This window comes from Oryza sativa, chromosome 3 (assembly GCF_034140825.1).
Source record: "Oryza sativa Japonica Group chromosome 3, ASM3414082v1".
In the NCBI taxonomy this organism is placed as follows: Eukaryota; Viridiplantae; Streptophyta; class Magnoliopsida; order Poales; family Poaceae; genus Oryza; species Oryza sativa.
The window spans coordinates 33620573-33642987 of NC_089037.1; the positions used below are offsets into that span (position 1 = coordinate 33620573).

The 22415-nt window shown below is 42.9% G+C and overlaps 3 protein-coding genes and 1 long non-coding RNA gene across 5 annotated transcripts; 2 read left to right on the plus strand and 2 right to left on the minus strand.

Annotated features, from left to right (window-relative positions):
* Positions 1 to 3699: 3699 nt before the first annotated feature.
* LOC4334351 (uncharacterized) lies at positions 3700 to 11756 on the minus strand. Of its 2 annotated transcripts, XR_001544070.3 has the most exons (4): positions 11063 to 11756; positions 8905 to 9105; positions 7315 to 7779; positions 3700 to 4108 (listed from the first exon to the last, which is right to left on the minus strand). XR_001544070.3 is itself a non-coding variant. In XM_015772557.3 (3 exons), the coding sequence occupies exons 1-3, from the start codon at positions 11633 to 11635 to the stop codon at positions 7399 to 7401; spliced, it is 1155 nt and encodes a 384-aa protein (XP_015628043.1). In that variant the 5' UTR covers positions 11636 to 11756; the 3' UTR covers positions 7119 to 7398. The 2 variants fall into 2 exon arrangements, 1 of the variants encoding a protein (XP_015628043.1); XM_015772557.3 differs by lacking the exon at positions 3700 to 4108 and having other exon boundaries at positions 7119 to 7779.
* On the plus strand, positions 5201 to 5910 carry LOC136355744 (uncharacterized). The gene is made up of 2 exons (XR_010740070.1): positions 5201 to 5377; positions 5482 to 5910. It is a non-coding gene; the product is annotated as an uncharacterized lncRNA (long non-coding RNA).
* A 1566-nt stretch (positions 11757 to 13322) lies between the features above and the next one.
* LOC4334352 (protein WHAT'S THIS FACTOR 9, mitochondrial) lies at positions 13323 to 14862 on the minus strand. The gene has a single exon (XM_015772554.3). The coding sequence runs from the start codon at positions 14724 to 14726 to the stop codon at positions 13509 to 13511; it is 1218 nt and encodes a 405-aa protein (XP_015628040.1). The 5' UTR covers positions 14727 to 14862; the 3' UTR covers positions 13323 to 13508.
* Positions 14863 to 17070: 2208 nt separating this feature from the next.
* Positions 17071 to 22150, plus strand: LOC4334353 (tRNA (guanine(26)-N(2))-dimethyltransferase 1). Its single transcript, XM_015772335.3, has 13 exons — positions 17071 to 17180; positions 17262 to 17423; positions 18097 to 18390; positions 18895 to 18982; positions 19075 to 19196; positions 19464 to 19603; positions 19680 to 19752; positions 20031 to 20119; positions 20232 to 20337; positions 20446 to 20658; positions 21205 to 21399; positions 21530 to 21607; positions 21688 to 22150. Exons 2-13 carry the CDS (start codon positions 17310 to 17312, stop codon positions 22000 to 22002), a joined length of 1827 nt encoding a protein of 608 aa, XP_015627821.1. The 5' UTR covers positions 17071 to 17180; positions 17262 to 17309; the 3' UTR covers positions 22003 to 22150.
* Positions 22151 to 22415: the final 265 nt, after the last annotated feature.

Consider the following 22415-nt stretch of genomic DNA (forward strand, 5'->3'; position numbering starts at 1 on the left):
GCACCATGCTTTTGTGTGCGCGTGTGTGCGTGTGGGGGGGGGGGGGGGGCCTTGATTGTAATCCCTCCGTCCCAAAATATACTCCATCCGATTCATATCATAAATCGTTTGACTTTTTCTAGTCAAACTTTGTTAAGTTTGATCAAGTTTGTAGAAAAATCTCAACATCTAAAATATGAAATTAGTTTCATTAAATTTACCATTGAATATAGTTTGATAATATGTTTGTTTTGTTCGGGAGTCAGCTTTGGTATTTGCCTGATCGACCCTTACCAGTGTATTAATCTACAATAATTAAGATTGACATTCGTATGTACTACAATTTACTGGATCTATCCTCTTCTACTAACTTCACAAAATGGAAGGTTTTGTTTTGAAAGTAATATTATATTTTTTATATAAATTTAGTCAAAATTAAATAAATTTAGTTTGATTAGGAAAAAAGTCAAACAACTTATAATACTAAACGGAGTAAACTAGAATCGGATGAAATATCATACTAGTATCAATCTGAACAGGAGGGCTATCGAGATTCGTAGTTTTATAATACAAAATGGAGAGACAGTAACATCTAAAATAACATATCCTACTGCTATCGATTTGAACAGGGGCTATGAGGATTCATAGTTTGTTTTAGGATGTATCCAGGATGTTGTTATATTATAGGACGAAGGGAGTAATTGCTATAGCTTGTTTTACATATCAATCTAAGATTATACAAAAAAAGAATGTATTCAAATGTTATGCCTCTCCTGATTATTTTTATTTTCTAAACAATAATATTATCTTTTGCAACATATATTAAAGTAAAACTCGTTTACCAAGAACGTAAATGCCTTAAAAACCAAAGGAATTCAACACAAAAGTCACACTCACACCCAACAGAGTCGAGTAACAGCAGAGTTTTATTAACCTTTCATGCAAGTCGTTTTTTTTTTTGCTATTACTAATGCACGTTTTAAAGAGAGAAACAACAAAAAAAAAAGCTACTATATGTGCTCCTAAGTGATGTTAAGTGCAAGGGGATAAAACGATTCACATCAAATTTATTTGTACTCTGATTACCTAATTATTTCACCAGATAAAAGGAGATGCGTTCGCGGCAACTGGCCCGAGAGGTGTTATCCAGCTACAGGAGCTCGCTTAGCTGTTCTGCTGCCGCGATCTTGGTAGCATCCAACAGCCAGGACAATAATAATAATAAATGGACGCGAAGGTCATGTGCTATACGCACGCATGCACTCCTCCACGAACACACATCAGTAGTAGAAAATACCCAATTTTGAGAGATTTTATGGGTTGTTTGATTTGATCTGTTGACCATTACCAAAAAAGGTTAATAAAGTTGAACAATTTTGCTGACAAATTAAAGTCAGAATTTTGAAAGTTGCTAGGGCTGATTTTTTTTTTTTACATTAAAGTTGTTTCCATACCAAGTTTCTGGTAGCTAAGGATAAATTCTACAATCATTACCAACACTAGCAGGATAGCTAGCGTATTTTGCATGATTGGGTTTACTTGAACGCTTGTAGTATTCTTAATTTTGTTATAAAAGGTTCTTTTGGGCATCAATCCAAACAAAAGCCTTTACTGGTTATCTTTAGTCTAGTCGTGGAGTATGCATCATATAAAGATCTGGACACATATTCCAACAGGAGCATCTACAACAAGTAGCTAACTAATTCAGCACCAAAAGGGATTCTCTAAGCTGGTCATTAACAGGGGATACCTAGATGGGTCCCCAAAGCAGACCCACAAAACTATCCCTCGCAAGATGCCAAATGTGACCTGTCCTTCCTGGTCGCATAACATCTGCTAGTTACCCTTTGTAGAAAGCTGCAAGTAAAACAATTTGGCAGCAGAACCTCTAGGGTGTGAGAGTTCAGAGAGGCCACCACGTGAGACTGCTAATCTAAACGCTACTTGCAGTATAAACTCTTTTAGCACTCAAGACACAGAGGATAACTAGTTAAGATACTTTTAATCTTTTATACTTGTCTGGAGCTAAGTACTTTATAAGAGTCTATTTGGTAGAGCTTCAACTCCTAAATTTACTCTAGGAGTTGAGTCTGGAATAGAATTGTGGAGCAGCCTAAACCCCGGTTCACATTATGAGAGCGCTCCACCTAGCTCTACTCAGGGTTCCCCTTACCCTTTTTGGCGCGGTTACTGCACCCCCACAGTAACCCTCTTTTTGGCGTGGTTGCTGCACCCCCACGGTAACCGCGCGGTTACCGCGTGGTAACCGCGAGACATACCGTGGTTTCAAAAACTAAAAAGGTTACCGTGCATGGTAACCGCGATAACCGCATGGTAACCGTGCGGTTTTGTAAACCCTAGCTCTGCTTCCATTTTAGACGAAGCTGAAACTATTTGGATAGACTCAGCTCCATCTCTAGAGTTGTACCAAACAGACCATAATAAGTACTTTCTCCATCCCAAAATGTAAGGATTTTTAGAATAGCGACAAATCAAACATTTTTAACTTTGACTATTAATATCATATAAAAATAAAAAACATCAATCATGCAACTTTGATGTTACTAGTAGATTTATCATTCAACAAACTATCAACATATGCCACTCATTTTATTTAAAATATATTACTTTTATAGATATTATTGTTCAAAGTAGTATCAAGAAAACTGCGTTGAGGTCAAAAAAAATTTATATTTTGGAACTGAGGGAGTATTACGAAGCAAAGACCAAATTTTATCCGCTATATATATATTAAAAAAAGACTCTTGCAAAAGATTATTACTAGTTAGTTGGAGCCATGGAGGCCTTGGATTAATTAGTTAGCAACTCATTATTACCTCCTAAAGTGCAGGAGAAGGGAGGAATACTATTGGCTCCAAGTGGAATTCATTAGTAGTAGTACAATAGGTTGGTGTTGTAGTGATGGTAGTAGTAAAATCTTAGGGCCCCTTTGAATCGTAGGAATGAAAAAACAGAGGAATAGGAAAAACACAGGATTCTGACAGGAATACAATTGTAAAACAGAGGATTGCAAAACACAGGAAAAACACAGGAATAGCTGTTTGATTGGACCACAGGAAAAACGCAGGAATCAGATGAGAGAGATAGACTCAGAGGAAATGTTCCAAGAGGTTAGACCTCTTGCTAACTTTCCTCCAAAATATGCATAGGATTACCCATTCCATAGGAATTTTAAAGGATTGGATAGGATTCAATCCTTTGTCTCAAAGGCCTTCATAAGATTTTTTTTCCATAGGATTGAAATCCTCCAAAATTCCTACATTTTTCCTACAAATCAAAGGGGCCCTTAGTATGATCTGAAGCAATAGGGAGAAAGGTTTGTTTCTCCCTCACGAGTGATGGTAGTAGTAAAATCTCGGCAGATCTGGATGGGCACGTCGCGCTGTCACGTCCACCTTACGAGTTTGTCCCGAACAGGGACACATCCATCAAGTTTCAGTCCAAAAAGGACGTGTTTCCAACTCAAAGCGAAAGGAAATTTTGTTTATGTGCGCGTCTCGGCTTGTTTTGTCTTGGCCTCCCTCACTTGTTATTACAGCTTACCCCATCTCTCTCAATCTCCCAACACTTCACCTTTCAATGGCCAAAGGATGAAAGGAGTAGTGGTCCATGCCATCTCTCCTTGTACCATTCCTTCAACTGTGCTCCACAAGCTGATTGATAATTCATCACGCCCCAATCCAATCCTCACACTGTCTGGATTGGAGCTCAAAAAAATCGTAAACCCCTCCGTTCGAAAATATAAGAGTTTCTACATTGTTTAGGGCCCCTTTAAATCAAAGGATTTATGTAGGAATTTCATAGGATTCAAATCCTATAGGAAATTTTCCTATTTGGCCCTTTGATTTAAAGGATTGAAGCTTTCCAAATCCTATAAAATTCCTATGGAATGACACATTGCATGTAGATTTTGGAGGAAATTTAGCAAGAGCTCCAACCTCTTGGAAAATTTCCTTTGAGTCTATCTCTCTCATCCGATTCCTGCGTTTTTCCTGCACTCGAATCAAACGACCATTCCTGTGTTTTTCCTGTGTTTTGCAATCCTCTGTTTTACACTTCAATTCCTGTCAGAATCCTATGTTTTTCCTATTCCTCCGTTTTTTCTACCCTGCAATTCAAAGGGGCCCTTAGCAAACAGTAATGTTTCATTTCAATTGTCAATTGTTGAATTATTTAGATTGCCTTTCCAAATATTTAATTGGCTTTGCAAAAATCGAAATGATGAGAATCAGCGCAAGAAAAAAAATCCTTATATTCTGAAAGGGAGTACTACAGTTCACTGATGATAGTAACAGATGTCTAGTCCATTAAATTAAAGAGGAATTACTGTGGCCAAATCGACCATTGAATTACTAGTACTACAATTATTACGCAACAGTAGTAGAAGTCGCAAAAAGAACAGAGGCATTTGAAGAAGAGGTTGTGAGTGAGTGAGGGAGAAGCAAAGTGTGACGGGGAGAAAGGGAGCGAAGAGACCATCGGCAGATGTGACATACACACCGATGTGGATCGGCTTCAGAGAGGTGAGTGATGAGAGAAGGGGAAAAAATTCCCCGGGGTTAACCCCATTTGGCGTGACAAGATGGAAGGATGCCTCCTCCCCCTGATGAGTGCCCACCCGGCCACCCCATGTATGAGAGCACAATCATCATGGCTCATGGCAAAGTCGGCAACAGCAGAAGCACCAAGTCAACAGCAATAATAATACCGAAGGAGTAGCAGGCAAGAGACCCTAAATGGCCAAACCATGCTACTCTAAAGTCTAAACCCATGTTATGGGGAACTTGTGACAGCAAAAGTTATCCCTATAATCTCCAATTATCCCCAAATAATCCATATTCTTACTCATATCGGTATTCAGGAGCCAGTTAACTCTAGCTTCTTCATATTCTCACTGACTGATCACTCATAGACCACATCTCAAAATTTTGTTGATTTTTTTACTAGATTATTGATACAAATTATCTACTTAATTGTAAGGATAAATTAACTATTTTAAGAAATAAAGTAAACAATTATTCCCTTCGTCCCAATGTAACTTATTATGGGACGGAGGGAGTAGCTTAGGAAAGGGGGCTAAGCTATGCAATAGAAAAAAAAATAGAGGTAAAAAAAATCCACGGCAATAATAGAGTGAAGTGGCTGAAAATAACGGGATGCACTACTTCTCCTACCAGCAGCAATAATAACAAGCAAAGGCATCAATCAGCTGGAGGCCACATCCACAGGGACAGGGAGGGGCGGGCCGGCACGCACAGTGGATGCCCCGAGCACTACGTTGTTGTACACGCCGTGCTGGAGCCATATGCCCCTGTAGGCTGGGGGCCGGCGCAGAGGAGGGTGGGTGAGCGTGTCGCTCGCCGGCATCTTTGCTACAGTACTGTACTACTCTTCTCTCCTTTTCAAACTTAGGCCTTTTGTTCGCTTTTGTTCGGTTTAGAGGGGATTGTTCACAGGGATTAACCGAATAAGATCTCGTAGGGATTGACCGAAGAAGGCCTTAGCGAAATCCACCACCGGGGTCCGGGGAGGCCGAGGCCAAAGGGGCATTTAAGAGAGGGGAGAGGCAGGAGAGGCCCCATGGGATTTGTCTCGCTGCGCTTCACGGCTGTGGCCCCCGCGGCCTCGTGTTCTTGCCAATCGATCCAGTTCCACTTCTCCCGGGTGGTGGTCCTCCTTGGGATGATGCAGGCGGCAGTGGCAGCTCGAACAGGCAGGCCCAGCGTCCTCGGCTGCTTGTCATGTTTTGCTGGGTGCCACGAAAGTACTCCTAAATGCTTCCCATCGTGTAATGACTGACTCATGAGTTGATGCATGCATGCAACCATGCAACTCAGCAACGAACTGTTACAGTCACACCGGGGAGGATTTGTAGCAACAACTGACTGTTACAGTCAGGATATAGGCATTTTTTTTTTGGGGTGGGGGGGGGGGGAAGAGGAAGTTCGTAGGAATTGAACTAATTCATGTGCTCCCAAGGGGCCATAAAGAATTTCAAGAGGTTCACTACCGCTAAGTGCAGGCTATGGGGACTAATCAAGAATCATGACAACACTTTGTCTAGTGACTCTGAAAGATTTCCTTGGAGGAACTCTATCTGATCTAAAGTAGTGAAAGAATAAAATCTTTCTCGGATCTTGGTTGAGCCACGTAGGCCACAAATCAAGCACCGTTGGATGCAGGCAACTAGTATAAACCGTTGGATTCATGTTCTAGTCAAAGACCAAGCAAAAATTACCAGACTATACGGAAGCACTGAGTATGTTATAGGGGCATATATAAATTACCAGAGAGATGTTTAAAATTTTCTATCTAGTTGACTATGGAGTAACTAAATCAGGCCCTCCCTTGAGCCTAGAGGCGAAGCACTGAGTGCAAAGTAACAACTGCAAAAGACCGACCGAACAGACAGCAAACAAATAAACAGCAAATCAAGCTCCCAGCGAGGTTAGTGGAGGCATCTCAGATCTACGCATAGGGGACCCCAAGATCGCTGAGGGAAACCGACCTGTGATGGCAGGTAGTGTTGGCCAGTGACTATTCAAAGCCTTGCAGGGGCAAACAATAAGCACATGTCATGGCACCAACCATCCTGCAGTTCAATTGGCTGGGCACCAGCAACCAGGACCACATCCTTGTGCAAAGATGATTACTACGGCTGTCTACTACTACTGCTGCTGCTGCTGCTACTACTGATGATAACTAATATCCAGGGGAGAGGAGATTCCTTGCCCTCACGAGCTCATGACCATGTGAGCTTCTGTGGCCTTGAGTGAATAGCATTCTCCCCACTTGGCGCAGTGAGTGAATGGTCAGCCTTTGTTCCTATCCTTTAATAGACGGGTCCTATGAATGGCACAGTGGGTGATAGTATTAAGTTTATCCAACCCAACAGAACAACTGTTCCCAATCTTTTTGTGGGTGTTTCACTTAGCCTTGTCAGAAGGTAAGGTTGTATATTAAAGTGTAGTTCAGGGTCCAGGCCCTAAAGTTTTAAGGGCACCATATCTACCTCATCTATTAACTACCCTACAGGTCCCAGGGTCTAAACTTTTAAATGGGCATTCAATCTAACTCATGTAAATATCCAAATAAAGCTTTCAAAAGGAGCACGAAAATGAACATGAAATCAGTACGAAAACAGAGCATAGAATTGAACATAGTGCTGATTTTTCTTATATCTACATCAGTGGAAATGTCTAGAGCAGATGACAAAAGATTCCCAGAGCAACCAGCATGAAGACGGAAATGTCCTCAGTAAAAACTCATTACCAAACTTAAAAGTAGCAAAAGGAATTTGGCAAGAATGCGTACCTAAGCAACACGTGTCATGTGCATTTGTCCAAGTTTCGTACAGCATGTCCATGTCAGTTCAATTGAGTTCACAGGTACCGGCTATCAGTATCTGTGGCTGTTCCATGAGCCCAAAGTAGAAGAGGACTTGACATGGCTGGAGACGGTACTAGAACCACAATTTGCGGTGGGGCAATCACGGGACCAGTGCCCGCTCTTACCACACTTGAAACACGCATCGGGAGAGCTTGCAGAAGTAAATGTTCTCCCACCTTTGTCAGGATAAGGATCTGAAGATTGATTTGGGCAGTCCTTTGCCCAATGGTTCTCTTGCCCGCATTTGAAGCAGGCGGAGGAGCTCCTCTTGCTGGGAATTTGGCCACTTGAAGCAACATCAGTATGATATTGTGTTGAAGCTTGCAGTGGAGCAGCTGTCCTAAGCTGTTGTTCATCACACCACTTGAAATAGCCACAAGAGCTACCTCCCTGGAGATATGTCCCGATCGTACATTAAGAAAGAGATATGAAATGCCCTAGTTTCGAAAAAAATGCATACAAGAATATAACAATAATGAAAAAGGTAAAACAGAACAAGTGATGATATCATATCCTAGCATCAATTGCTATCCAGAAAGGTGCAGATAGAAATAAGTGCTCCACTAGAACAAAAGGATTTAACTACACATAGGAACTTACCACTATATCTCTTAAAGCAAATGCAAAAGAACATTTTGGTATGAAGAGCAAACAAGACATAGAATTGTAACAATAAAATACGAAGTTGCAAGGGTAAGAAGAACGCACTGTTAACATTAGAAGTACTACGGGTTTTGGACATAAAGCATTAAAAGTAGGACATTGAGTCCAGCTATGGGGTCACACCAAATGCATCAACCAATCAATGGAAACTGGGGAGAATTTATATTGAGCGTATTTAAACTAGTAAGCAAACTATCATCATCATCAAGAATAATCGTGTTAACCAGCCCTGGAACCAAGTTGAACCAAAACTAAATCAGCTGGCTAGCTGCTGTCTTCTAAACCAAGTCTTAAATGGACGTATTTGGGTATTTCAAATGGCAGAACAGGTGGAGAAACAAGCAGTTGGATAACAGTTTGTATAATGTAATAAATATTATAAGACGGCTCAATGTTACTCACAACTGCTTTTCAGCAACACCTTCATACTAAGCATGGCAGCACACAACACAACAGCGGCAAACTGATCCAAAAAATCTTAGTTCACGAATGCACTGTGCAACTGTAACCATCATACTGTCCACATCTTCTAGACTAACATAAGGTGAGCAGTATCTTGGTCCTATTCACAAGATAAACAGTTCAAAATTCCCATGGTACAATCCAAAGCACTAAAGTAACTTCCATCTGTAGGTACTATAGTTATTGATGATAATCATACTGGGCCTAGCAAATGACGCACTCATTTAGCAAGAATGAGACAGCTGTAGATAATCAACACAGTACCAGAACTCATTTTATAGGGGATATCAGCATAATATTGTACAGTAAAACAACTTTCCCTGCTTTGTTGGGTGAGGAAAGAAGAGAGGAAGAGAGAGGGTGGGAGGATAAACAGGGTCATGAATGAACCTGATTAGCTGGGCAACGATAAAACTGCCTTCCAACATTCTTTCCTGTCTTTGTGGTGAGAATTAAGCAAGCTCCAGCACCACAGGGGCAAAGCATATGCGCAACTGATGTATCTGACTGAAAAACAGTATTGCCACTGACATTTGCAGGACCTGGAGATGGGTTATCACACCACTCAAAGTAGTTGCAACCTCCATTGTCCTAATGGCAATAAAAATAACATAAAAGAAATAAATCAAAAAAAATAGGAAAAGCAAAAAAGTAAAGGAGAAAAAGTAACTAGACAACTAGTTATCTGGCCTAAGAAATAAAATGACCGGTTTAGATTAACCACATGTAATTCCAAGCACACTGTATCAGCCGACACGACATAAATCCTTTATTGGCTGGCATATTCTACCAAAGGTTACACAAGGCATCAGCCACATGAACACCAGAGTATGATCATGCAGTGTAAGGCTTTGGAGGTGCAACGGTACATGCATACACATCAGAAATATTAAACAATGATTACGTATTAAGGATACAAAGTAGTTATGCATGAATGCATGTGGAGCTGATGTGCATCCCATGTTCCAACTGAATAGAAGTTCCCCCATCAAGACAGATGATCGAGTAATAATGTGGTCAAGTAGTGATTGGTGAAACAGAACTTCATAGCCTCTCCAAATCAATACTCCCTCCGTACTCATAAAGGAAGTCGTTTAGGACAGCGACACGGTCTCCAAAACACAACTTTGACTTCTTATTTCTATAAAAATATTTATTTAAAAGTGATATATGTATACTTTTATGAAAGTATTTTTCAAGACAAATCTATTCATATAACTTTTGCCTTTTCAAACTCAATAACTTGAGAGTTATTTATGATTTATATTCCCAAGGTTTGACTTAAACATTGTCCTAAACGACTTCCTTTACGAGTATGGAGGGAGTATTTTAGAATGGCCTGGTGGCTTTAGATCAACATTTTTGTTTACTGCCTTCGATATGCAATCAAATTCATAACCTCTTGTTTAGAGCACAACAGGCTTGTCTCATAAAAATAGTAACAAATAATATACACTTGCTCTCAAGGTCTAAAACTTATCAGTTGATAGGAGAAAAGGAATAAAATATACACCATTAGTTTTGTGGTTAGTCCAAATTATAACAGTTTAGGTTGAAAAAAAAAATGAATCGTGCCAAAAATAAAATTTCAAAATAATTGAATTTTCAGATCTAAGAATAAGAGTCCATGTCAAATTCAGTCTAGGTATGACTATAATTCGTAATAGATATAACATAAAGTAAATGGATATAAGCTGGCTGTATAAGACCCAGGTAGTTATTATACTATTAAAACTAACTCAAAAGAAGCCACAACGTTCATTCTCAGCGGCTAGAATTTACACGCTAATCATAGAAAATAAGAAAAACCTATGCTACTAATCTTGGTGGGTCTGTATTAATGGTGTAGATTGACATGATATATTAGATCACTGCTACAGATGTTAACTGTATAATATATACAATTGTATTTTCAGAATAAATAAACAGGTGTTCTATAGCAAACACAATTCTACTTTCAATAAATTACAATCAAACTCCACTCAGTTGCACAGGAAATTTGTCTAGTCCTAGTACAATTGGTTGACCGGTCTCTCTAATTAGATTACACTCCACAAAACAACAGTACCACGCTGAACTGGCCTTAAGACAACAGAATGGGAAATTATACTAAGGCAGAGACACATACCATGTTTATGGTTTTTTTAATAGTTATCATGTTTATGGTTTCATATCGCAAATATGTATCACCATTCTGATTAGAAGTCTGAGGTGTGCTAAGATATTTTAAAGTATGATTTCAATCATATACAGATGTGCCACGATAAATAAAGATCACTAGAGTGGGGAACACCGACCAATAAGCCAGCAAGCCTCACTAACGGCAACGGTATAATCAGTTTATCACTTTGACAATTTGGCACAACATCATGAAAAACTAAACCCCCTAGAGGTCTCATATCCCCTCTACATAATTGCAAGTGTGTCTAGGCTCTATGTTTTTATTAAGTGGGATCCAATGTGTTGCGAACCATCGTTATCAGACCACATAGATTTGAAGCGATACTACCCAATTACAGTACAGGGTGATGGGATTCGTAATGCTCACCCGCATGGGGCACCTGTAGAACTTGCGGCCCGGATTCCTGGGCGTGTTGGATGTGAGCACTAGGCAACTCCCGGCGCCGCAGGGGCAAGCCTTCTCCTCCACCGCCCCACCCGCGTCCCCATACCCACCACCCCCTCCTCCGCTTCCACCAAAGGCCCCGCCTCCTCCTCCGCCGCCAGTAGCTGGCACGGATTGCGGGCATTCTCTTGCCCAGTGGCAAGAGTCCCCGCACTTGAAGCACGCGCCGCCCCTCGCGACCTGCGCGCCGCCGCTGCCGCTGCCGCTACCTGGGGTGGCTAGGGTTTGGGACCCACCGGGACGCTTGCGCGCCTGGCTCAGCGTCTCCTGCTGCTGCTTCCAGGCGGAGCTGTGGCTTCCCTTGAGCGCGGCCAGGTAGGGCCCCTCGGGGACGGCGGCGGGGGGAGGAGTGGCCGAAGTCGGTGACGAGGAGGTCGACGAGGTCATGGAGAGGCGGCGGCGCTTGGAGGAGTCGGAGGAGGCCAGCGCCGCTTCCTCCGTGGCCGCTACGGCGAGGAGGAAGGCCTCGTCCTCCTCCTCGTCGGGGAAGGACATGGTCGTCGGAGCGAGCGCGCCGCGTCGCCGGTTGGGGTTTCGTGAAGCGGAGGCGTCGGCGCGGTTTCGAATTTTTTTGGGGAGATTTTGCCGGGGAAGGCGAAGCGAAATGGTGCCGCGTGGCGTGCGACGCGCGTTGCCGCCTTGGGAAATGGAGGGATAGGCGGTGTTGCCTTTCCATTCTTTTTTTTTTCTTTTCTTTCTTTTTTCCGGTGTAGTGGGCTGCAATACAGATGGGCTATCGGCCCATCTATGAAGGCGTGCAAATTCTCCTATCTTTTCTGTAGAATTTTGTGAAGTTGGTCAAATGATTTGGTTTAAGATTTCAAAGTGAAAATGTCGAGATAGCTTGGAAATGTGTACATTCAGAATTTACGATTTCACATAGATCTGTGTCCCATGATTGGAACGTATACAAGATTCTGACAAGTTCACAAGCTAACTCGATAATCCAGTTCAAAGAAGAGAAGCACCGCGCTTTTGAAAATGTGGATGAATTACTCGATGAAAAAAAAACTACACATTCCAAAGCTTGCAGCAATTATTCTCCAGGAAAGACGGTAAAGAGTAGACACCAGTTTGGGAATAGTGATATACTAATCTCTGCAAAAGCAAGAAATGAAGAAATTATTGTTAGCTTTAAATTTAGAAAATGTGAAGGAGAAGATGTGATATCAGAAAATCTCACACTGTACCTTTTGCAAGCGAGTGGAGAGAGTGCTAATCAGTAGTTGGAGAAAATTTATACAAGAAAATCAAGTTACAGAAACATTGACAACAACGAACACTCTTCCCTGGTTGACATAACTGAATGTGGTCTTGATCTAATTCAGCAATCACAACAAACAGAATAGCACAAAGAGCTAATGCCCTGACTATGGCATCTGCCAATCACAACTATCTAATTTCTCGCAATTGATCGATTGTCATACTGCTTACTACCAAGACAGACAGCACCAAAACAAACTATGATCTCCCTGCCAAGGAAAAAAAACAAAAACAAACAAACAAAAAAGCTAGGATTATCTAAATTAGTTAAGGCGCAATATAAACAACTAATGTTCATCCGATTGTGTAGATGTTAAAACAGGACAAGTACTTCAACAGAGAAATTTAAGTTAAATAATCCACTGGTGCATGCAAACGAAAGCTTGATTCTCATTCTGGAAACTGACAATTGCACGCATAATGTTACACAAAAAGTTTCCAGCAATGGAAATCATGTTATCTGTTTTGTAACTCTACCACATTAACCAAACAAACACCATAAAACATTTGCCAGCCAAGAAGTGAAGACCTCAGCCTAAGGAAATGTAGTGCATCCAGTTATCTCCATGCCATAAAAAGGGAGATACTGAGTTACGACAACTGTAAAAGTGCAATACCAACCATGAGGCATAAGCATGGACATAAATACAGGAGCCATTGACAATTAAAATTCAAATCAGCAACAAGTTGCAGCATACTTGGTGAATTTTATATGTAAAAAGTATGGACAAAATCAAATTCAGCAATCTATGCCCTTTTAAGAAAGGTGATTGAGATTTGCAATGATTTGATGAAAAGATTGTGAGTAAGTGGTGGCTAAATGATATAGTTGGACTTTACAAAGGCTTGATGTAAATGTGGCTTTGCAGTGCCGCCAGTGCGTACTACTGTGCACAAACCAAAATGACTTGCAGAGATCAGATAAAATGATAATGCAATTTAATTTCATCAGTCACCAACCTGTTTGTACACCCTCCTGTCTTTCTACACAAATATTCCTAACAAGCAGCCATATACTTCCAAGAGTAGAATCCCCCTTGGTATTATCACGAAAATCATACTGCATATGCCCTCATTTTTTCTGACCAGGCAAAGTTCTAGCTTTCTATGACAAAATTGGAGCAGAATTTGCACCCTCAGAATCCTCAATCTGCTCATGATCTTTATGCTTCGACGGAAAAGGTTTCCCACTCCGCCGGCACCTTATGATCTCCCGCGACTCCTCCATCAACCCTGCATACTTCCTCCGCACCACCAGCATGGGATGTTCTTCAATTGCAGTGTCTCCCCGAGCCAGGTATGCCTCTTTGAGGACAACAAAGCATGTTTTCTCCTTCAACAACAAGTAGAAAACATGCGGATGCCGCTCAAACACACGGTGAAACTTCTGTGGCAGCCCCAGGTGCTGCCTGAGGCAAAGTAACCGCCTCCTCTCGGCAGAGCATGTCACGAACAGACTAAGAAGCTCATGAAGCACCCCGACCACCCGCTTCTCCGAAACATCGCTGTCGCGATAAATGCCGCTGAAATCCTCATAGGGAGAGACATAAGGCAGCTTCTGAAACCCCTCCAGCCATGCCTCGATCTTCTGCTTCAGCCGGAGCCCCTTTGACTGGAAGAGGGGGATCGGCACCGTCTCCATGGACCCAAATCTCCTTATGGCATCCATTTGGAGCACTGATTTTGGCATTTCTTGGTGTTCCCCATTATCAATGAGCACAAGCTCCCTCCCATCATCCTCCTCCTCCTCACGGCAAACACTGTCTCCAATGGTGAGAATCCGGAATCCGTCTTGCGCGATGTCATAGTCCCGGCATCTGAAGTAGTCCTCCGGGAGGCCGAGGTGCCAGAGCATGCCCTGCGCGGCGCGGAGCGGGAGGCGGCGGCGCGGGGCCATGAGGAGGAGGCGGCCGAGGCGGGAGGTGATGTCCGCGCGCCGCGCGGCGAAGACCTCCCGCTCCTCCTGCAGGAGGCCGGCGGCGGAGCCCGAGAGGCGGAACCAGGGGTGGTTGTGCTCCGGCCCGACGGACTCCACGAAGGCGGCGGGGAACCGCCGCAGGAAGGAGATGACGCGGCGGTCGGGGACCTCGAGCGGGATGCGAAGCTTGGAGACCGCGGAGACGGGGGTCGGCGACGGCGAGAGGAGGCCGGCGAGGGACACGAGCGGGCGGAGGTCCCGCGCCTGGGACAGCACGGGGACGGCGTCGAAGGAGGCGTCCTTCTTCCATCGCATCTTCACGTCCACGTACGCCATGGACCGGACGAGGACGGCGAGGGGTGGGAGGAGCCGCGCCTCCCGCCGCCGTATCGCGAGGGGCCTCATGTTGGAGAAGAAGAAGAGATGGACAGAGACGCAGCCCGTCTAGAGAAGGCTCGTACCCGCGGGAGCCGGTGTCCGCCGACCAGGTATCTCGCCGGAATCGTCGCCGGCGGCGGGTTGGGAGGCCGGCGGTGGGAGTGGAGAAGACAGCGTGGAAGGGTTAGGGGTTAACGGGCTGTTCAGAATGTGTTTCCTGTTGGGCTATTGGGTCTATTGGGCCGTAGTCAATTCTGACGGCTAAAGAGAAATAAGTTCACTTTTGGTCCCCTAATTTGTCGCCCAGACTAAAATTCGTCTTAAACCACAGTAGCATGTATAGACCGTCCCGAACTCGCAAATCCGTATCAACTTTCGTCCCAAGGCAATATAGTTCTTGATTTCGTCCTACTTGGCGCTTTGACTCCAATTAGCTATGCTAAGTCAACGTGGGACCCCTGTGAGCCCCACGTATCAGCATCCACCTCTTCCCTCTCTTCCTCGTCCTTCTCCCCTCTCAACAACGGTGCTGGTAGCGACCCCCGCTCGAGGAGAGCCCGGGAGGGCTGTCAAAAAAGCTCGAGGCTCGCGAGCAGCTCGAGCTTGGCTCGTCCTAGGCTCGATTCGAGCTCGGCTCGAGCTTCAAACGAGCCGAACCCGAGCCTGAGCAAAAGCTCGCGAGCTTTACCGAGCCGAGCTCGAGCTTTTGCCGAGCCTGGCCGAGCTTGACTATTTATAGTTCATATTGCATGTTCACCTTATTGATATAATAAACTAATAGGTAAATATATATATATATTAGTATCTATTTACACAATAAATTAGCATGTGTTAGCATAATATATTTATTTTAATCATTTTCTACTCTTTTATTAGTGTGATTAACTAGAAAATAATTATACTTATCAAAAAATTATCATTAAAATATATATTATACTACTTATGACCGAGCTCGGTAGCCGAGCTCGAGCCGAGCTTGTCTAAAAGCTCAAAGGTAGAATAGGCTCGGCTCGAGCCGAGCTCTAGGTTATGGTAGAATAGGTAGAACGAGCTCAAAGGTAGAATAGGTCTAAAAGTTGTAGGGTTTAGGGTTTATGCAGTGAGATAGACTCACTGAAGGCACAGCTCCAGGTCCACGGCGACCAGTTCCAGCAGGTACACGAGCTCGAGCCGAGCTCGAGCCGAGCTCGAGCTGAGCCTATTCTACCTTTGAGCTTTTAGACAAGCTCGGCTCGAGCTCGTTCGAGCTCGAGCTTGGGCAGACGAGCTCGCTCGAGCTCGGCTCGTTGACAGCCCTAAGCCCGAGCCCCAAGGCATCCGTCCGAGGGGTAGGAGGAGCGGAGAGGAACAGCTAGAGCGAGGTGACCGCGCAGGCTAGTAGATACGGCGGTGGTGGTGGTGGCGATTGCCAGGATAGGGGCGCAGGCTGCCCCCACTTTAGCTCATTTTTCTTCTCACTCTTCCAAAAAAACCCTAGACCACCCAAACCTTGTAGGATCTTTTCCCCCATGGTGTTCCTCGAAGCTCTCCGACGAGCCGTATTATATTGCCACTATCCTCGATGACTTCGGTGACGGTGGGGGGTTCTCCTCCGAGGCGCCACACGTCATGCTTCTCCTCTCTCTCTTTGTCCTTGCATAGCTATTTATCAAGTAATAGATTTGATCGGGCTTCGCCCATTCTCCACCGCCACCGCCGCCACCTCGCGAGCAGCGGCCCTGGGGACTAGCCATCTTTAGCAGGCTCACGGAGACTTGCTTCCCAAAATCATCGCCCCGTGTTCAAGTCCCGAGGGAATAAGGCCAACCTCCGTCCTAAAGGTGTGCCTTTTATATCTCTCCTCCTCCTCTTGTTTACTACTAGTTGAAACGTTGTGATCCGAGTGATCCTTCTGATTTATTCCCAAAAAGTACGCGTCTTTGATTGTGTGATGTATGTGTGGGGTGCTGGTTATGCTGATTATAGCATTTGGCAACATGTCCGTGCTATTGGGGCGAAGTGCAAGCTAGGAGAGCCTATCATAGCAAACCAGTCGAACACCAGTCGTGTGCAAGCCAGAAAGGAAGGTGGAGCAGGGGTGGCGCTCTCGCAGCCCCTCTCCACGTCGTCCACCACGCGCTCTCCACGCCACTTGCTAGGCGGCGTCCTGAAGATGGAAAGAGAGAGGAAGATAGGTGGCAAGAGAGGAGGAAGAAAGTGCTGACCATTGACATGTGGGATGAATTTTAGACTAGGCGATAAACGAAGGGACCTAAAGTGAACTTAATTCATACAAAAAGCCCATAGTGATCACGGCACATCATAATTGGGCCCATCCTGTCTCCTTCCTTCCTCTCTACCCTATACCCTAGTTCGACGCCGCCGTCGCCTCGGCATAGACTCCCCTCCCCGTCTCTTCTTCGCGAGCTCGCCCCGCCTTCTGCGCCGAGCACCGCCTATCTTCGCCGGCGTCCTCCCGCTGCATCAGAGGTCTATCTGGTGGTGAGCATCCGTTCTCACGCTCCTCCTTCCTCATCTATCTCTGCCCACGCCTTATGCTTTACGGTCTGCGTCTCTCGTTAGGTCGCTTGAATCGGGAGGTTTTTGTTGGATTGGATTGGATTCGGAGAGATGGAGGATGTGGAGAACAAGCTAAAGGACTATGAGATTGTGAGGGAAGGCGAGGCGGAGATCATCATCAACAAGAAAATAGCAGCAAATGAAGTGTTCTACAATCCCGTGCAGGTATTGTTGTGTATATGTTCTGTATGCGATTTTTTTGGGGGTTATTTGATGCTGTATGATGGATTTGTCGGCTCCTCTATCTTCTTAGAATACGTGCATCATTAGTGGTTGGTTTGTTTCGAATTGATCGAATGGTGTGAGCTGCGAGCTTCACCAATCGTGCATAGGTAGGACTATAAGTTTGGGTTTTGGCTATTTGATTTGTATGTGATTGGGTCGTTTCAAGTGAGTGGTCTCTGGTGTAGCCACTAGAGTACTAGTTGCTTTGCTTTTCTTTACGACTTGTTTGCATTGTGTTGGTCATTTGTGTTAGCGCATCACGACACGTTATAATCAGTTTAAGGTTGTAGACTTGCAGTTGCTAGGAGAATATATGTGAAGCTTCAAAACAGCCACTCGGGCTTGTTTATGCTGCATTCTCAACAATTAGTATCTCTAGCCATAACTTTTTCAAGTCACTAACAGCCTGAACTTTTGCTATGGAGGAATTGAGTAAAGGGTGGTTATGGGAATGTGATATCATCGGCAAATTACTATGAGTTTATTCATAGTTAATATTTCCTGTATCTATCGCTTTTAAAAGTTGCAGAGTAATTATATTTGGCCTAAAATTATGTCTAATCTCCTATCAGCTACTGTGCTTTTCTGTAATTCAATTTTATTGCTTGATTAGGTCCACAATAGAGATATGTCAGTTGCTCTTTTAAGGACTTTCATTGCCAAGCGTGAGGAAGAACATAAGGCAATGATGGATAAGAGGGACAAGGCGCATAACAAAGTGAGCCAGAGTAAATCATCTGGTCCAAATGGAGAGAATGGGTCAACAGGACAGCATGATGAAATGGATGTTGATGCTGAAAAGGAAACAAATAAAGTTGCGGATGAAACAGAAGATCTGTCAACAGAAGCAACAAAGACACCTTCGCGGAAAGTAGCCAGAGAGCTTAAGGCACCAGTTGTTCTTGAGGTGAGACATATAGTATGAATAGTATAGAGTAAATCTAAAAAAATGCAGGTTTAATGGTTGACATTCCAGAAAAACAAGGATATTATGAGTTGTGGCACATAATCCCAGGTTTATGGTCTACGGGTTTCATAGAGCCCCACCCTTCGTTCAAATCTCAGTTAATTTTAGCAAATTAATTAAGAGTTAAATTAATCATCTTAATCAAGAATTCAATATTTAAAAAAATACATAAAACACTCTGACATGAAAGTTTGGACTTTTAGTTAAATATGTACTCTGAATGTTATATTGTTCGAATTTTAAATAGGGCTGGGATATTTTGCAACCTGAGGACCATAATATTTGGTTCTATGTGCTGCAAGTCATAATACGTTATGCAGTTTTGACAATAAAAAAATCATTACTGTGTTATGTTTACATCAGTTTTACGGTTCCATACTAATGTTGCCTGACCTGATATGTAATAGTTTTTCAGTTTTTACCGGCTAACAAAACTAAATGCAGGCTTTGGCTGCTTCTGGGTTGAGATCTATCCGTTATGCTCGTGAAATAGACGTGTTAGAAAAGGTGGTCGCTCTGGACATTGATAAAGGTAATGGCCCAATTTTCTGAACTGGTTTCCTTTCTAAATAATGATGCTTCTCTGCTTGTATTCATTATACTGTGTGGGTTCTTCCTTTTCAGCTTGTATTGAAGCTTGCAAGCGGAATATAAAGTTTAATGGTGCTTCTGCTATGAGTAAGATCGAGCCTCATTTGACTGATGCTCGAGTTTATATGCTCACACATCCAAAAGAGTTTGATGTGGTAAGCCTTTCTCTTCTGGTAGTTACGAGGATATCTTTATAGCATTGTTTTTGGTAGCAACATTTTACTATATAAAAATGGTAGATTTTCATGCTTTACCCTTTTAATCGATTTGTTTCCCCTATTGACAAACTGTTGATTGTGCCAAACAGTCAATTGTATGTTATTAAGTTGAAAGAAATGAATTTTAATCATTAGAAAGTGATGAATACTACAGTTACTCCATTTGTATCTTTCTATGTCAACTTACACCTGCCTCATTTTCAGGTTGATATTGACCCCTATGGAGCACCTTCTATTTTCCTTGATTCGGCTGTACAGGCTGTTGCTGATGGTGGGCTATTAATGTGCACTGCCACTGATATGGCGGTTCTATGTGGGCCAAATGGTGAAGTTTGCCACTCCAAGTATGGACATTACTACTGGTTTGAAGCAAAAATCTAAATCTAGTTTTTTGTTCTAACCATCAAGTCGGTCTTGTAGGTATGGTTCCTATCCAACCAAAGGGAAGTATAACCATGAAATGGCTTTGCGAATCCTCCTTGCCAGTATTGAGGTACCTATATCACTCAGTTAACTTATTAGTTTGGATCAATATATAACTGGATAATTGGTTTAAAAAACTGCATAAGATGAAGTATATTCCTATTAAAGGATGTGCAAATTTCAATACCTATTTAAGAATCTGTTTTTAGAAGTTTTCTCGAAAACGCAGGAGAACTGTGTTAAGTTTGAATTATTTGCTTTGCTAAATGACCCATAAACTCTGAAGTTCCATTGCTTCATCCTTCATGTATCTTGATTCTTGTTATCTTTTCCATTTCTCAATACCAGAGTCATGCAAATCGATACAAACGATATATTGTGCCTGTTCTCTCTGTGTCTATGGATTTCTACATCCGTGTTTTTGTCCGAGTATTTACGTGAGTTCCTTTTTCCCCTCATCTTTTCCTTTATGCAACAGGACTATGTTCTTTTGTGCAGTACTTGGTTGAAATATTCTTTCTAAATTTGACACAATGAAATCTTATGCAGTTCTGCAAACGAAGTAAAGAAGACTCCTCAAAAGCTTTCTTATGTATATCAATGTGTTGGTTGCGATTCATTTCATCTTCAGTGTCTTGGTAGGACCATAACTAAGGTATGCTTGCCCCCCCCCCCCCAAGCCCCCAAACACACACAACCTCAATTCTATCTGTGCTGAGTCTGAAGCTTTCCCTTTTCCTTGTGCGTCCTCTCCGAACTGAAGAACAACAGTGTGAAGAATGCGCCTGCCATTGGGCCTGTTGTTCCTCAAGAGTGCAGTGCCTGTGGGAAGAAATTTACTATAGGAGGGCCAATATGGTCTGCTCCTATACATGACCAAGAGTGGGTAGTGTCTACTTTGACAGAAGTTAAGTCAATGAAGGATAGATATCCTGCATATGATAAGATAACTTCAGTTCTGACTACCATATCAGAGGTATTGCTATGACTGTTATCTGTGTTTTATCAAGTTGTCATTGTTGGTGCATTTGTGATGAAGTTAAAATGGCCTGTTTTGGTGCATTTGCTATGAAGTGAAACTGTTGCCTATTCTTAACATCACATTAAATAATTTTCTTTTTAGAATATTGACCTAAAGCACGATTTGCATGCAACTGAAGAGAATAAATAATGGTGGCTAGGAATACGACTTTTGCTAATCCATTTTATCAATACAACCTCGATATGTGGACCTGTTAATCATGGCATGCAACTGATGGAAATAAATAATGGCAGAAAGGAATACGACTTTTTGGTAATCCATTTCTCACTAGAACATAGATATGTAAAGCACTTCAACAGGAAAATTATTGCCCAAATGTGCAGTAATTTAGTTAAACCATGTACAAGTAATAAATTAGTTGGCCATCTAGTTCTGCATTTGTTTGTCATGGCTCACTCATTTACTCTTGAGAAATTATTTATAGTTTACGAACTCTTTAAAATTTTCTTTAAACTTCATTTTGTTATTATTGTGATGCAGGAGTTACATGACATCCCATTGTTCTTCAGTCTCCACAACATATGTGCTAATGTTAAATGCACATCTCCATCTGCAGTATTGTTCCGATCTGCAGTCCTAAATGCGGGTTATCGGATTTCTAGCACACATGTGAATCCACTTGGACTAAAAACTGATGCCCCTTGGGATGTTATTTGGGACATCATGCGCTGCTGGGTACATTCATTTATTCCTTTTGCCATAACTTTCCTAACATATTGTGTTTGCTAGTATAAATTGTGGGTAGTTTACTAGAAATGCTGTTTTTTTTTAGTATTCTGACTAATATTGTGACATTCGCATACAGGTGAAGAATCATCCTGTAAAGGAACAACCACATGACTCTGTAGGGACAGCGATCCTTTCAAAATCACCCAAGCTTGAAGTATGCATTTCTTGAACGTGCAGCAGTCCTTTTATGCCTTTCAGTTAGATGGCATTCTAACTTCCTTTGTGTTTTCATAGGCAAATTTCTCTAGAGCGGCTGCTGCCCTCAGCAGGGCTCAAGCAAAGAAGGTCAAGCGGTTCCTTCCGAACCCAGAACGTCATTGGGGTCCCAAAATCAGAGCTGGTCGGAAGATTACAAGTAAACATGCTTCTCTGTTAGGTCCAGACGTTGTCAACCGTGTTATCAACGGTGCTGCCAGCACCGAAGATGAAAAGGTGGCCGAGCCAAATAATCCAACGACAGAAACCGGAGGAGATGCAACGAATGAAGAGGATGAACCTTCAACAAAGCGCCAAAAAAACGGCGATGTTGGATTGGCAACCGAACCTTAATTGTCACTGAACCTGAGCACGTTTCGCTTTCACCACTCAATTCTTCCATGTTTGTAATGCTTCACTTTTCTTGAGGGTGTGACTGATGGGTATATCTATCAGCTGTGTTGCTAAACGGTTTTTAGCAATGAATTTTGATCGCGAAAAATCTGTTGTCATATTTTGCGCTTCTGGCCAAGCTTATTCAGTGTGCCTGCTGAGCGAGAAATGGTGAGGAAACGGGTGAAGACTATGGGATGCAATGCAATTGTTTTTTTTTTGTGCGCTTAAATTGGACGGGTTTCATTTTGTATTATTCTTCTGCCTGAACCTTTTTGTAACTTCTGTGGGTGCATTCCTTCCCTGTACCAAAGGCTGAGGCAATGATCGCGAATCCGGCGAATCAGACAGAAAGACGACGAAGACAGGTAGGG